The 14340-nt window shown below is 51.5% G+C and overlaps 2 protein-coding genes across 5 annotated transcripts in view; both read left to right on the plus strand.

Annotated features, from left to right (window-relative positions):
* The window catches only part of GRHL1 (grainyhead like transcription factor 1), a 39026-nt gene extending 35656 nt beyond the window's left edge, over window positions 1–3370 (plus strand). For 2 of the 4 annotated variants that reach the window (XM_090136364.1, XM_090136363.1), the window contains exon 16: window positions 678–3370. In XM_090136364.1, the coding sequence (XP_089992490.1) occupies window positions 678–792 (115 nt within the window). In that variant the 3' untranslated portion in view covers window positions 793–3370. The remainder of the gene's footprint in view (window positions 1–677) is intronic. The other 2 variants (XM_031610809.2, XM_031610808.2) reach the window with 2 other exon arrangements.
* A 1118-nt stretch (window positions 3371–4488) lies between these two features.
* Window positions 4489–13680, plus strand: KLF11 (KLF transcription factor 11). The gene is made up of 4 exons (XM_031610961.2): window positions 4489–4651; window positions 6033–6287; window positions 7820–8813; window positions 10634–13680. Exons 1-4 carry the CDS (start codon window positions 4604–4606, stop codon window positions 10936–10938), a joined length of 1602 nt encoding a protein of 533 aa, XP_031466821.2. The 5' UTR covers window positions 4489–4603; the 3' UTR covers window positions 10939–13680.
* Window positions 13681–14340: the final 660 nt, after the last annotated feature.

Genomic DNA, 14340 nt, shown 5'->3' on the forward strand with positions numbered 1-14340 from the left:
TCCTTCTCCAAAGTGACTTCAGTTTCTTAGCTTCTTCCCCAGAGCCCCTCTGCCCAGAAGAATTAATTCACCAGAAAAATTTAATCACCTTTGGAACATAATTTAAGTAGTAGTAATGCTTTTGTATCAGAATTGCCACACTGGAATAACTGCAAGAGTTTGGAATTGATGGCAGCTAAATCACTGTTGAGGACAGTTCTGTGTGTTTCAGGGGGTGAGCACGCCTTTATATACACACACTTACACACAAATACACAGTTATTCTGGCAAATAAGAGAAGTGACCACATATGAGCCGTTTCTTCACTGTGAGCTCTGCAGGGGTTATTTATAACTGCTGATTATTTATAACTGTCAAACAAACCAGTTCAGAGCCCCAAGGCTGCTAAAGCGTGTTCAGCATCTGATGGGATTTGTGCCATTTCTGAGATCTCCTTCCCTCCCTATTCAGGAGCTACACTTCATGCTTTCCTTCAGCTGAGAAGTGTGGCTGCAACCCTTGGTGGCAGGTCTGGGTGAGAGCAGCTAGATTTGTTATGGCAGGTGAAGATTCAGTGCAGGCAGGCAGGAATCTTAGCTTACCTCTGGACAGTCTCACTGCTGTGAGATTTGAGTGTGCCTTTGCTGTCTTTGCCATTTGGAACTCTAATATTTCCCCAACTTATCTTATTTTTCCAGAATTCTGGTCAACATGGATGATAACATTGTGAAACACTATTCTAATGAAGATACCTTCCAGTTGCAGATTGAAGAAGTTGGAGGATCTTACAAGCTGACTCTCACTGAGATCTAAGATCACGGATCCTCTGTGGATTTTAAGCACAGATCTCGAGTGATCATTTTCCCATAATGTAGTGTGTTGGGTAAAACACTAATCACCTTCTCCAGGAGCAAGTCAGGTGTTGACTTGTTCTGGGGATCAGGGAGGTGTTTTTGCTTGATACCTTTGTCTCTGTTCTTTCTAGAGAACGTTTTAATGCTCATGACCTTATTTGCACTTGAAACCAGTGAGCAAAGAACAGCAATTAAATAGAGCATGTATAAAAGACTAGTAGATAAGGGAGGGGAAACCCTTGGAAGGTGGCCTTTTAGAGTGGTGATGTCTTATTTATCTATTTGGTACCCACGATTGAGCCTATTATCAGCTAATACCGTTTTACTGGACTGTTTTCTGTTAGGTAGAGCTGCAAAACTACTGACTGAAACTGGTAGGAATTGCGTGCAGGTTGGAGAAAAGTCATCATAATGTTTACTCTTTATCAGGGCAGGTTGTTGAAATCACTTGTGTCATTGGGGGGGAATGTAATACTGCCTTGCTTATGAAGAACTCGCCTTAGTAATTGTGTGAACTCTCATCAGATGAAGCTATATTGTATATAAGTGCAATATATTTTTGAAGGTTTGTAAATGTGTACATACAAGTGATATATAATATATATAAAATATGGTGTTTGTGTATATACCATGAATATATGCAAAGAAGCCCATCTAAAAGGATGCCATATACAGAGAAAACAGATATTTAACGTAGCTATTTAAAAAAAGGACAAAGCCTTAACATGCACCAAAGGTGAGCACACATTGGTATGTTCGTAGAACGTGCAGAAACCTTGTTCAGCATGCATTTTCCTGTGTGGAGGGAAGGGTAGCAGCTCTCCTCAACCCCTCTGGACAGCAAGGCACTGGCAGCTCTGCCTCCTGCCTGTCCTGGCTCTGAGCAGCAGTGTCCTGCTGCCCTCAGGGTGGTCTGGGCTGAGGCCGAGAGGCTATGCCCCAAGAAAAGCTGAGCACATTCAGGTTCCTTGAAACCTCACTTTGAGGAGTCAGGAAGTCTTCTGCAGGGTGGATTTCTGTCTGTGGCAGTATGCTTAGGGTTCCCCCAGACCTCTGCCAAGCCCTGTGGCAGCAGCTCGGTCTGGAGAAATCCAGTGTTTGGCAAGGTGTTGGGTGGTGCAGAAGGGAACCAGGGCCCTGCACCAATGAGGGCAGCTGGTAGCAGCAGTCAATCTGGTCCCAGGTGCCAGAAGCCTCCAAAAAACCTCCAAAACCAGCCACTGCAGTAAATTCTATATTGCTTAGTCACTGTGCCTTTCTGCTTAGGAAGGGAAAGTGCCCTCTGGTTAGCAGCAAGGGAGAGGTGCACAGTAACAGCTGCAGCCACCTGCATGCAGGGTGGGATGTGAGCAGGTAGGAAGTTCTGGGACTGGTGCTGATGGCAGTAGTCTGTGTTAATGGGAGGTTTGCAGCACAAAGCTGGGGGGTGGGTTGGACGTGCATTGCCCTGGGTTGACCTGGATAGGCTGGAGAAGCTGGCTGGCAAAGTAGGACGTGATTCTGCTGAATGGTTCATGTGTCCCCTGAGCCATCAGCGAGTGGTAACCCAGTGTTGTCCGGCTGCATCATGCTGCTGTTTGGAAAAGGGACGTAGATGTCACACAGAGTTTTACAAACAGAAGCACAGGCTGCAAAATGCCTGAGCCTTGCTCGGTGTCCCACTGGGCTCTGAGGGAGCCTCGGCCACAGCACAGTGCCCTGCTTTGGGCCAGTTCTTCCCACTGCTGTCCTGCCAGGAGCTCAGGGCTGAGGGAGCAGAGTCTCCAAACGCGTTGATGTGTGCTCCCGCCCCTTGTGGGGGGCTTAAGTTGCAGAAATTCAGGTTGCAGATGGAGAAGGTTGCCCAGGGAGGGCTGTGGCCTTTGGCATCAGAGCTCTCCAGAGCCAGGCTGGATGACATACCCTGGTGGCTGGGGGTGCAGTTATTCCTGCCCTGGTGCTGGGATGAGGTTTCCGACCTGAAATCCCTCCCTGCCGTGTATTTTGTTGTTATTTTATGACTTAGGTGAACTGTGGTATTTTGGGATTTATGCTCGGGCCGACCCCAGGCAAGCTCTCAGAGCGTCCCATTCCCCCTCCTTCCCTCTCAGCACCGCGTGCCCTCCTGCTCACACCTGCCAACAGCCTGCTTGGGCCTGGGGGGAGCTGGCACGGCCCTGCCTCCTTCGGGCCGCCCTTGTGAGTTAGGGGCACTGCTGCAAGGGGATTTTTTAACCTGGTATATAGAATCCGTATATATTGACACATTTGTATCGAAAGTGGAAGTTCTATTACACAAACTCAATCTGGGGTCAGGGAAGTAGTTTAGGGTCTCTGTAGGGGTAGGGTTGACACAACCGTTATTTCTTTTTTACTGTGTAATGAAGTATGTGAACTAAATCTGCCCATTGCTTTCCTCTAAGGCTCTCTGGGACACGGGTCTTCTCTCTGTAGCAGCAACCTCATGTATGTGTTACGGAACTGATTTTTTGGTTTTGCCTGCTGTTTTTTAATTGAAAACGTATTTTAAACCAAGCTATTAAATTTTATATGTTCATTTCTAACGCTGAGTCTTCTGTGCAGCGAGCGCGGCTGCCTTTCCTGGCCTCTGTGACCGGGCCAGGGCCCGAGGGAACGGCGTGGGGCGGGCGGGGAGGGGAGCTGGCGCTTAGGAGCGGGCTGCGCAGGGCTGCGGGCACGGCCTCGAGCGGCCGCAGCACGAGGGGCGTTTGAACGGCGCTCTCGGAGCTGGGCTTTGGATTCGGGGCGGTGCCGCGTGGAGCCGGGGCTGTCCGTCCGTCCTTGCCGCCTCGCGGTGCTGTATGACTCACTGCCGGCAGCGCGCACTGCGGGGCTCCGCGCTGCGGCGTGGAGCTGGGAGCCTCGCGTCCCCGTGTGCGCCCGGCCCTCCCTCGCCGTCGGCAGCCTTCCGAAGCCCCGGCTTGCAGGGACGGGCCCCGCTTAGGTGTGACGCGGCGTGGGTGGGAGAGCTGCAGGGCTGCAGGGCCGGGCACGGAGCGCAGCTCGCGCTTTATCCGTTCATCGCTGGTGCATAACGGGGCTGCCCCGGGGCGGCACGTGGGTGGGTGTGCGCGGGGACCGCTCCTCCTGCAAGCGTATATGTAATGAGGGAACGGGCGTTTTGCGTGAGCGGGTAGCGGCAGGAAAACGGCTTTAACCTAAAAGGGGGAGATTTAAGTTAAACGGGGGGAGGAAACGCGGTGGGTGCCCCATCCCGAGGCGGACGCGGACGCGCTCCGTGCAGCCGGAGCCGTGCCCGCCGCACGTAGCCAGCCCTCCCCCCCCACCCGCCGTCCACGTGCAGCGCGGCACGCACTCCGGGGGAGGGGAGTTCCGGCCCGGCCCCGCCCTCTCCCCGCCCCCGCCACACCCCCGGGCATTCCCGGCCGCCGCCCCGCCCCCCGCCCGACCTTTCCCCCAGTTTCCAGCTCCTCTCCCCCGCCCCCTGGCGCGCCGCCTTCCCGCCCGCCGCCGCGGGCCGCGCCCACGCGCCGCCCCCCCCTCCGGCAGCGCCCCTGCACGCCGCGATCACGCCGCCCGCCGCCTCCCGTTGGCCGCGCGCGGTTCGCGCCGGGCGCCGATTGGCGGAGAGCCTCCGCCCCGCCCGCGCCGTCTGGCGCGCGGAGCTCTCGGCGGCTCGCGGCGCGCGGGACTCTCGGTGCCGGCCCCGCGGGCGGGGAAGAAGGGGCGGGGGCGGTGCCGGGCGCCGCCGTGCTGCGCGCTGCCGTCCGCCGCGCTGCCTCCCGCCTTCCCGCTCCCGTCGACGCGCCATGCACGGCTCGGGTTCGCCCTGCCCGGAGATGGGAGATGCGGCCGCGGTGAGCGACGCGGGGACCGTTACCCCGAGGGGGGCGGGGGGCGGTCGGGACCGGTGCCTAATGGGATTGGGGCGATCGGGACCGGTGCCTAATGGGATTGGGGCGGGGGGCCGCCGGGGCCGTTAGCTTTGGGATGGGCCGCTCGGGGCCGGGACCTGCGGGGCTCCGTCCCGGCAGCGCGGCCGCCCCCTCACCCGGCTGCCGCCGACGCCGCGCCGGGCGGGGTGAGCCGGGGACACGCGTCCCGGCCGCGAGCCGCTGCGCACAGCTCCGGGAAACGAGCTGCCCGGCCGCGTAGCGGAGGCGATGTCACACATCCGCGTCTCCGTGACACCGCGGGGCCCCGCTCCGTGAGTCGTCCCAGAAGTCGGGGCCACGAGATCCCCGATGACATCACCCAGGAAGCGCGGTTCCCTTGGGACCGGAGGCCGTGGCGGCGGCGTGGCGCTGCCCGCTTTTTTTCGTCCCCCGTCTCTTTTTGGCGGGGCCGCAGCGCTTGCCCCGTGCCGCCCGTCCCGGTGCCGGCAGGGCGCTGAGCCAGCCGCAGCGCCGCCGGAGCCCTGTGACGCTCGGGTTTCCCGTGCAGGAAGGCTGGGTGTTGCCTCGCGTGTGGGTGCACACCCATATCTGTGCCGCTCGCCTTTGGAAGCGAACCGATAGCATTCCTGCGTATTGCCTTCGTGCTGCTCGGTGCCCTTTGGGATACCCGGCACCTGTGCAGTACCGTACGTTTCTAAGCACAGTTTTTCAAAGTACTGCATACAAAGAAGCCCCGCTGTGCTCCGGAAGCTCCTCGCCTTCCTTTTTCTCCACTAGCTAAAAATGAAATGTTTTGCGCAGTCTGCTACCCCCAGGCAGAGATCAGGGCTTGGAGCATCGTCCTGCCAGCCTGAAGTGTGTTTTCCACACGCTCCGGGAATGAGATTAGTGCTAATGAGCAGCCATCTTCTGGGGCCAGGAGACAGCCTTGTCTAAACAAGGTTGGAAGTTCATCCCTTCTTTCTGCTTGTATACAGACATGGACCGTGTTTATTCAGAGCAGTGCTATCCAGGAAAAGAACTCTGGAAACCTGAGCTCCACGTTAAATCTATCAATTTCTTTTTTGCAAGGGTGGCTTTTTGGTCTTGATTGGTTGATTTTATTTATTTGTTTGTGATCTTTTTCATTTTCCCCCCCTTTTTTTTTTTTTTCCTTTAGAAGGGTAACAGGGTGGGGAGACGAGCTGGCAGGGGGAGGGTGAGAGAGGAGCTGATGGGTAAAAGTCTTGCTGCAGGCATGGGATCTGTTTCAGATGACCTTCATGGTGAGCAGACAGCATGTGGGTGGTGTCAGCTTTGTATTCTGACTCGTGCTAATAGCCAGTAATCCGATTTCATCCAGGTTGACATTGTGGATATCTATGAGTCCATCCGGGAGCGGCAGCGCCACGACAGCGAGCGTTCTACCTGCAGCACCTTGGAGCAGAATGACATCGAAGCCGTTGAGGCACTTGTTTGTATGAGCTCCTGGGGGCAAAGATTGCAGAAAAGTGACATATTAAAGATAAGGCCTCTCACGCCCTTCTCGGATTCTGGAGATTTCACAATGCACGCTGAGGCTACTTCTGAATTACCAAAGGATTATTTATCTACACTGGTAAGGAAGGCGTGACAGCAAAATAAGAGTGCGTGACACCTGGCTGGTACATCTCTGCCGTGTTTTGGCTTAGCTGAGAAAGATACCTCACTTGTGTGACCCTGCATAAGATAGTGGCAGTGTGGCTCGTGCTGTGTGTGTACATGCAAAGCAGGAGTGTGGGGTTTCCTGCTGTTTCTGGGGTGGCGAATGTTTGGTCTCCTGTTAAATCTTGGTATAAAAGCTCCTGCTGTCAGGAGCAGCACAGAGGAGGGCTGTTTCAGTGGTTGGATGTTTGAGAGAATCGCAGAAGGGCTGAGGTGGGCAGGGCCATGTGGGTGCATTGGGCACAGCCCTGCTGCAGCAGGGACACCCAGAGCAGGGTGCCCAGCACCGCATCCGGGGGTCCCCGAGGAGGAGATCCCACAGCTCTGAGCAGCCTGTGCTCCATCACCTGCACTGCACAGAAGTGCTGCCTGGTTCTTGGAGCATTTGGAGTACAAAAGGCAGATTGAGCCTCAATGATTCAGCGCTGACTTATCTGGAAGGCCTTTAGGAGGAAGGTTCTTGACGACATTTGGCTTCACGCTGATCGCTAGTACAGCTTACCATTATGAAACAGCATATTTAATTGGTTTTTATGCTGTGTGTTTCTACACGCAGTTTGTTTTTCCGAAGCATTGGCCTTCTCTGACTGATTAATGTCAGTTGAATCACAAATCTTTTTTTGTTTCAATTTCTGTTGCAATAAAAGTAGATTTAAAAAAATAAAAGATAAAAGACTGTCATTTGTGTTTTAGAAGGCTAAGACCTATTTCAGCCAGCTGGCTTTCAGTATGAAGTTACGTCACAAAAAGAGAATAGGAGAGACAAATACGCTGGGATGATACAGCAACTGGCTGGTGGGCCTCTTCTGTTATACTCCTGCCACTCAGTTCTGGAACTCTGGAGCCGCCCAACAGACAGGCATGGGTTGGGATTTCAGTGTTAAGGGGGGGGGGAGAGGTGGCAGCAGAAGGAAGGCACAGGGGTGGGTGGGTTATGGGGAAGAGCAGTTCCACTCGTGTTTATCTTGGGAATAGCCACCACCTGCTGGAGGAATCATTATTTAAAGATCTTAAATGATTAAAGTATCATTTATTATTAAATTAAAGATAAAAATATTGAAGTCTTACTGGAATATTGATGTTCACACGGTATGGTTCTGCTGTCTATTGCTTGTCTGTCTCCGTGACCAGCAGAGTGCTCACAGCCTCTTACATCTGCACCCACTGCTGGGAGAAGAAACGAGGGGGTTTCTGTCATGCGCTGGGTAGACACGCAGCATTTTACATGGGTTTACAGTCTGCCCCATCGCCTTCCTTTTATTAATTAGTGCACTTCTGAACCTGTTCTGAATGACCATCAGATGAGGCAATGCAAGCTTTAATTGCTTTCCCCAAGAAGCGGTTTCTGAGGTTCTGAGAAGCAGGTGTGATTTTATTTTTGCACTAAAGACTGTGAAGGAGCGCACCGAGTCAGCAGCGTTGTATAACAGTGCTTTCTTTCCGCAGTGCATGACCCCCCCGCACAGCCCCGACCTCGTGGAGATGTCTGCCGCCGTGCTGCTCCCCTCGCAGGTCACTTACTCCAAGCCCAGGACCGTCATGGCGAGCACAGCTGCCTGCTTGGTCACATCCACCACCGACTCGACTCCCGCAGCCAAGCCGTCCGTCCTGAGCGTGGAGAGGCAGTGTGAGCAGAGGACGGCCCTCGCGGAAGCCTCTGCCCCTCAGCCTTGCCGGGCCATGGTGACGAGCGTCATACGGCACACGGGTGACAGCTCTGCTTACCACCACAGTCCTGCAGTGCGAGAGAAAGCAAAGGCAGCTTCGGGCTGCGGCACTTCTGGGGACCAGCGTGGAGCAGAGGACCGAAGACATTCCAGCCTGCAACAGGACATGTGTGCTGCAGATGCTTTAATTGACAAAGCCTCTTCGGCACGCCAGCTGTGTGCTGGTGACTGCAGTGATGTCGTGCCCAGCAAGGGACAGCTTCCAATCCGACCTGTTTCTCCACAGACCCACTTACCAAAGAGTTGCGAGGACGACTTGCAAAAAAGAGCTACCCCAGTGACACCCGTCCCCGTGTCAAGCCCCCAGGTTCTCTGTCAAATGATCCCTTTGAATGGCCAAAGCGGTGTGATTAATGCCTACGTCAAGCCTTCAGCTCCAACCGTCTCAGCTCCGATGAAACCCATTTTACCGCAGACATCTCCGCTCTCTCAGCCTGTGCTCGTGGGATCTTCTGTGCCTCAGGGGGCCGTCATGTTGGTTCTTCCACAGACTGCTGTCGCACCGACGCCGCAGTGCCCGCAAACAGTAATGACTGTTGGGAACACCAAGCTGTTGCCCCTTGCTCCTGCCCCCGTGTTCATCGCTTCTGGTCAAAGCTGCACCCCCCAGATGGACTTTTCGAGACGGAGGAATTATGTTTGCACCTTCCCCGGGTGCAAGAAAACCTATTTCAAGAGCTCCCACCTCAAAGCCCACCTTCGTACCCACACTGGTGTGTAATGTGGGATGAGCTGTCGTTGGGGTGCTGAAGGGTGCGTGGCAGCGGGTGGGAAAGGGAAGGGGCAGGTGGTCTGGGATCTTGTGCTCATCTTGGAGGAGAGAAGAATGCTCATTCTCCATGGGCAAGCAAAACAAAACAGACTTTGTTCTGAGACCTCAGCCGACCCCATAGTGTTGGTTGAGTTTCACATGCTTTAGCAGAGCAGAGCTTTGCCCTGTGTGTGCATGTGTTTAGATTTGAGTGGAATTCTGCCAGCTGGACAGGATTGCAGTGAATTGTGCAAGCCTTTATTTTGAGCATGGAGGGGTCTGGTGTAAGCAGTCCATAGTACAGGTAGTTGTTCTTAATTTGTACATGAATGAAAGAAAAGAGACATTCCAGTACTACTATGTTTAGAATTCCTAGAGTTTTGGCTAGGCTAAGTAGGTGTGCGTTAAGATTTTGGGTTACAGTGTTAGGATGCAGAGCTGCTGCAGGAATATAATTGGTTTTATGTTCAGTAATTGTAAATTAGTTACAATTAATATACGATGATTTGTTCCATAACATCTGGTTAGCGTAGAGGCAGTGTAAATGTGTTCTACCTATTCTCTTTTTAACTCTCAGATCCTGTTAAGTCAAAACTAAATGTTGAGTTCTTGTAAGGGACTATTTCTGATGTTGAGGAACAAGCACAGCAGGTGATTGATAAAGAAGAGTTCATTTAAATGTTTGTCTAAATTTTTTTTCCTTTGCTTATTTCCGCCACCCTCTGTGGTTCCATGGCAGGATGTGCATTAGTTTGCCAGCTTGTCTGTCCAGTTCCTATGAGAACAGAGCTTAAGCCCTGTATGAAGCTGATAATCCTTGTAAACTGGAGCTCAGAGGCAGAATGATGGTTCTGCTTCTGATCTGTGGCAGCAAACCTCTCCCTTGGCACGTAGCACTGCTGACCCATGAGGGAAGCCGTGTCTGCTGTGATGTTAAGATGAGCACCCGTGGCTGGGGAAGCACACAGTCCCATCACTTGCCGCCCTGCTGTGCAGCATCAGTGGGCAGAGCAGCAGCAGCAGCTTGCTTTTCCTGCTTCATCCCACTCACTGAGCAGCTGGGTGGACATCATTCACACCAAGCTTCACTCGCCATCTGCAGTAAGAACACAGCTGCTGTGGTGCATCTTTTCTGCTGGACTTCTTGTTCTGCTCCAAAGAGTTCCCCAGATTTGTGGTAAAGGGTAGATGTTTATCTTGTTTATCTTGAGGTCTGTGAGGGCTGCAGGCAGCAGATCACATTGTTTAGGATGGGTTTGATGTTAAGCAGTCAAAAGCGGTTGAAAGCCTTCCTGGCTGCTCTCTTTCCCTGGCATCCAGAGCTCCCATAGGAGTCTGGGTCTTCGGACACATGGGCTGTCAGACCACAGTGCTCCTGATGTGCTGCATCGGTGTGTGGGTCACTTCAGCAAGACTGGGAGCGTGAACTCCATGTTTTCTTGTTGCCCACAGCATTTGCTAATGATGTGTAGTGGTTGTAGGGCTGTGGCCACATAGGAGGGATGGGCTCAGGGATTTGCTTTTGGTTAAGTCTGTAGTTAACATAGCTTTTCTTTAAACAAATGGACTCTATTAAAGAATGTTTAAAGAGATGTGAGGAAATAAGGGGAAAAGAGGCCTGTGCGTTTTCTCTGCAAGTCAAATTCAGGCTGTACTCAAGCTAGCGGTGGCTGCACGCATGGGCAATTCTGGGAAACTGTCAGATTCTGCAAAGTAGGGTATGACACAGCTCTTTGGTAAAACAGAGCTTAATGAAACTTATCTTTCTTTTACGTTCTGCAGGAGAAAAGCCCTTCAGCTGCAACTGGGAAGGCTGTGACAAGAAGTTTGCCCGCTCAGATGAACTGTCACGCCACCGCAGAACTCACACAGGAGAGAAGAAGTTTGCCTGCCCCGTGTGTGAGCGCCGCTTCATGCGCAGCGATCACTTGACGAAGCACACGCGGCGCCACATGGCCACCAAGAAGATCCCCAGCTGGCAGACAGAGGTGGGCAAACTGAACAGAATTGCCACAGCGGAGAAACCGAAAAGCAGCAGTGCTCTGAGTATGCTCATCCCCGTGCCATCGTCTGTCTGTCAGGGCTAGTGGGACAAAGCACCTTCTCTGAAACTTTCTGTAAGTCGTGAAGAGCTCTGCTGGCTACAACAGAACTGACAGCACGCCCCTCTTCACCCCTCGGCGTGTTTGTTTGTACATACTTCAGTTCCCTTCATTTTAGGTCCTCTGTTAATAATGCTAGGTGAGAAATCTATCCTGTTTCCTCATCCTATTTGTTTGTTCAATATTTGGGCAGATGCAATCACCAGCACTTCAGGAAAGCAGGACTCTTTTGAAATGATTTTGGCAATAGGAGTAAACAAGTCATTGCTTGCTGTTAATATTTTGATGGACAGTGAAACAGGGTGATTTTTAATTTTTTATACTAGTGTTTTCTATACCAAATATATTTTGTATTTATTCCTTTGGATCTTCGTATGCAGGCTTACTTGACCTGTGTTAGTAGAGGTGTGCAGGATGAAACCCAGGGCTTTGGAAACTACTTTCCTGTGAGCCTAAACAAATGCATTCAGAGCATTCTGTAAGTATGTAATGTTTGAAAATTTGGTGTTTGGGATTTTCACGCTTCTGGATTCTGATCCTGCAACAGACAGGTGCTGTCAGACCCTCCTTGTGCAGGTGACATTGGAGGTTGGAGAGTCTGAGATCTAAACCTGTCATTGTTTATAAACAAAATAAAAGTGAGCTAAAAACCAACCCAACAAAACCATCCTAGAATGACTTCCAGAAAAGAAGTGTTGAAATCCTCAGCACCCCATCAATTCATACTCTTTGCAAGTGGAAGCTGTTGTGACTTTTAGTAAAGCTTGACACACTGGGTGTTCCTGGGTCCCCACTCTACCTGAGCAAAGCACTGGGGAGCCAGGCTGCTCTGCTGGATGTAGAAGCACAAACACTGTTCAGAAGCTTTGACACTAAAAACGATGCTTTACTTTCAGCCCTACTAAATCAGTGTATTAAAGTCTACTGAAAAATTGCAAAAATGGCAAGATGACCTGTGAGTAATTAGCTGGGTCTCTGTTTGCATTTTTTTTTTTAATACGGGAGAAATATAAAATTAAGTTTACGCATTGTGGATGCTTATGCACCTTATAGAAAATTGTTCCAGGCTTTTGATGACCTGTATCAAAGCACCAGGAGAAATGCTAGTCATGTCTTAACAAACAGCCACCTTTGTCAACTCGATGATGCTCTTCACGTGGCCTTATACTTCTCCACAGTACTTTGTATCAAATCACCCTTTTCTATTAAATGAGATACTCTCCCCGTTGGTTGGATTTTCTTTCACACCCCATGTAAATGTGACTGAGGAGTGAAACGGCTGCAGGGCACTGTGTTGTGCTGGCCTGCTGTGAGCAATGAGATGCAACACTCCTGTGGCCAGCTTGTACAGGATGGTACTGTGTGCTGAGAAGTGCCAGCTGCTGTTTTGCTGGCTGAAGCTCACCTGTTGTGAAGTATTCCTATGGTGTTCACCTTCCGGGGCTCCTATCTTCAACCGTTCCTATACTGAGCTCATTTGAGTGCTGGAGAGGGACTTTTTATTTTTTACCTGGCTGTGTAACATGCAGGTACATAGGAACGTGCTGTGTCCTGTATGGCTTTGTTCTAAACACATGGTCTTGTTTCTCAGTGTGGGCAAAGTGCTGTTCTTTAAACAGACTTGCTGATCTCAGCACTCCCCTGAAATCAGCAGAGGCCTTTTTCAGTTGAAAGCTGAATCTGTCATTATTTTTACACTTAGCTCTATAGTTATAATTACTGGTAACAAGTTTTCAGCCTGCACAAGAGCGTTGTGCTGGGTGTATTGAAGTGCTGTGCCTCACCTTTAAAACGCCCACACCCTGCTTGCATGCTGCACCATCATTCCACGGGCTGCATACGTGTTGGGGAGTGTGTGCACATGCAGCTTTGTGCTTCCCCTTGCAGTGAATGCCTGCACTGTGTGTGGTGTAGAAAGAAAGACTTTGCTCTTTTTTGCTCAGAAGTTCCCTAGATTAGGAAGTTTTGACTTCTGGTTGCCACTGAAACACATTTATAACTTGGGAGAAGGTTTCCTGTCTCAGTCTGCCAGCCCATTTAGTTGTGAGCAAAGCCATCTGGGGACTCGCATCTCCTTCCCTCTTAGTTTTTTTGTGGCCAGTGGTCATTCCTGCAGCTCCTGGGAGGTGTGGAAGCCCATGCATTGCCTCCCACCTCCTACGTCCTGTGAGTGTTCCCAAACAGCTGGGCCGTGCTGCGGCTGCTGGCTCTGTTTGCTCTGCTCCTTCCTGCTGTGTAAGGGTTATTTATGGATTACACGTGATGGGGGGCACTGCTCTCACTCACTGCCTGAACGACACCCTTCAGTCTCTTTGAGTCTGTATTTTAAAGAAGTGGAATTCTGGTTTTGTACCTGTTTTTTAGCTTCTACTGAAGGAATTATGTGACGTGACTGTTTTTAAATCATTAAAAGGTGTGGAATTTCAGATTTCCTATAAATATCTGCTCCAGAGCTATGTAAAAAAATTAATATGGATTATGTTATCTATTTAGCCAGTAGAAGACTCACTGGTTTACTTACCTTCAAATGAAGGACCTTTTTGGTCCTTCTCCTGTATTTACGTGTACATCTCCGCCATGGTGTGGGGTTTTTGCATGCTGCCTGAAAACAGGAGTCTTGGGGCTCAGAACTGTGTTCTCCTAGCATGGCTTCCAGAAGCAGCATGAAAGGTGCAAATAAAGAAGAGATAAGAATGTGACTCAAGTATGGCTGCATTAGCCCTGCTTCTTCCCACTCCTGTGTGCTCTGGGTGTGACCTGCAGGTCTCAGCTGGGAAGGATGTGGCCGGGAGGATGGCAGCACACTAACTCCTTGTTTATACTTTCAAGTATCTCTGCCATTCCTTTCCCTCTGGCTGGTTCCCGGATTGCAGCAGTGTTTATTTCTAGCAGAGCTGTGTTTCTAAATGGCAGGTTCTGGTTTCCACTACATCAGTGCCATGGGAATGGGGTGGGCGCGTAAGGGAAGTGGAATGGGAGAAAAGAGGAACGGGTGTAATGAAACCAATTTTGTCACAGCTGCTCACAGCAAGGTGACCCACTCCCATGGTCAGAGCCTCCAGAGCTAGCTGGGAGCAAGGCCTCAGGGCAGAACAGCTGGCTACTCACTTTGGCATACAGCTCACCCTTAGGCTGCAGCTCAGGCTCCTGCTTCAGCAGTGGAGGCTGTGCTGAGTGCAGGAGGTGGCATTTGGTGGCTTCTCATCATCGCTGTGCAGGCTCCTGCAGGGCAGCATCTGACATGTGGGGCTGCTGGGTGCATCTCCGAGTTCCATCTGCGAGCCCATATGGCTGCTGCCTGGAAATCACGGTTGGCGAGGCAGCTTGAGGCAGGCAGGTTGTGGCCACAAAAAGGCAAACTCACACATGCAGGAACAGCAAATGATG

The sequence above is a fragment of the Phasianus colchicus genome, chromosome 2, assembly GCF_987193195.1.
Source record: "Phasianus colchicus chromosome 2, bPhaCol1.hap1.1, whole genome shotgun sequence".
In the NCBI taxonomy this organism is placed as follows: domain Eukaryota; kingdom Metazoa; phylum Chordata; class Aves; order Galliformes; family Phasianidae; genus Phasianus; species Phasianus colchicus.

Coding starts and splice junctions, on each gene's coding strand:
- KLF11 (XM_031610961.2), top strand. CDS start 4,604: ATGCACGGCTCGGGTTCGCCCTGCCCGGAGATGGGAGATGCGGCCGCG. Junction 4,652..6,032: donor AGATGGGAGATGCGGCCGCG/GTGAGCGACGCG, acceptor GATTTCATCCAG/GTTGACATTGTGGATATCTA. Junction 8,814..10,633: donor CCACCTTCGTACCCACACTG/GTGTGTAATGTG, acceptor TACGTTCTGCAG/GAGAAAAGCCCTTCAGCTGC.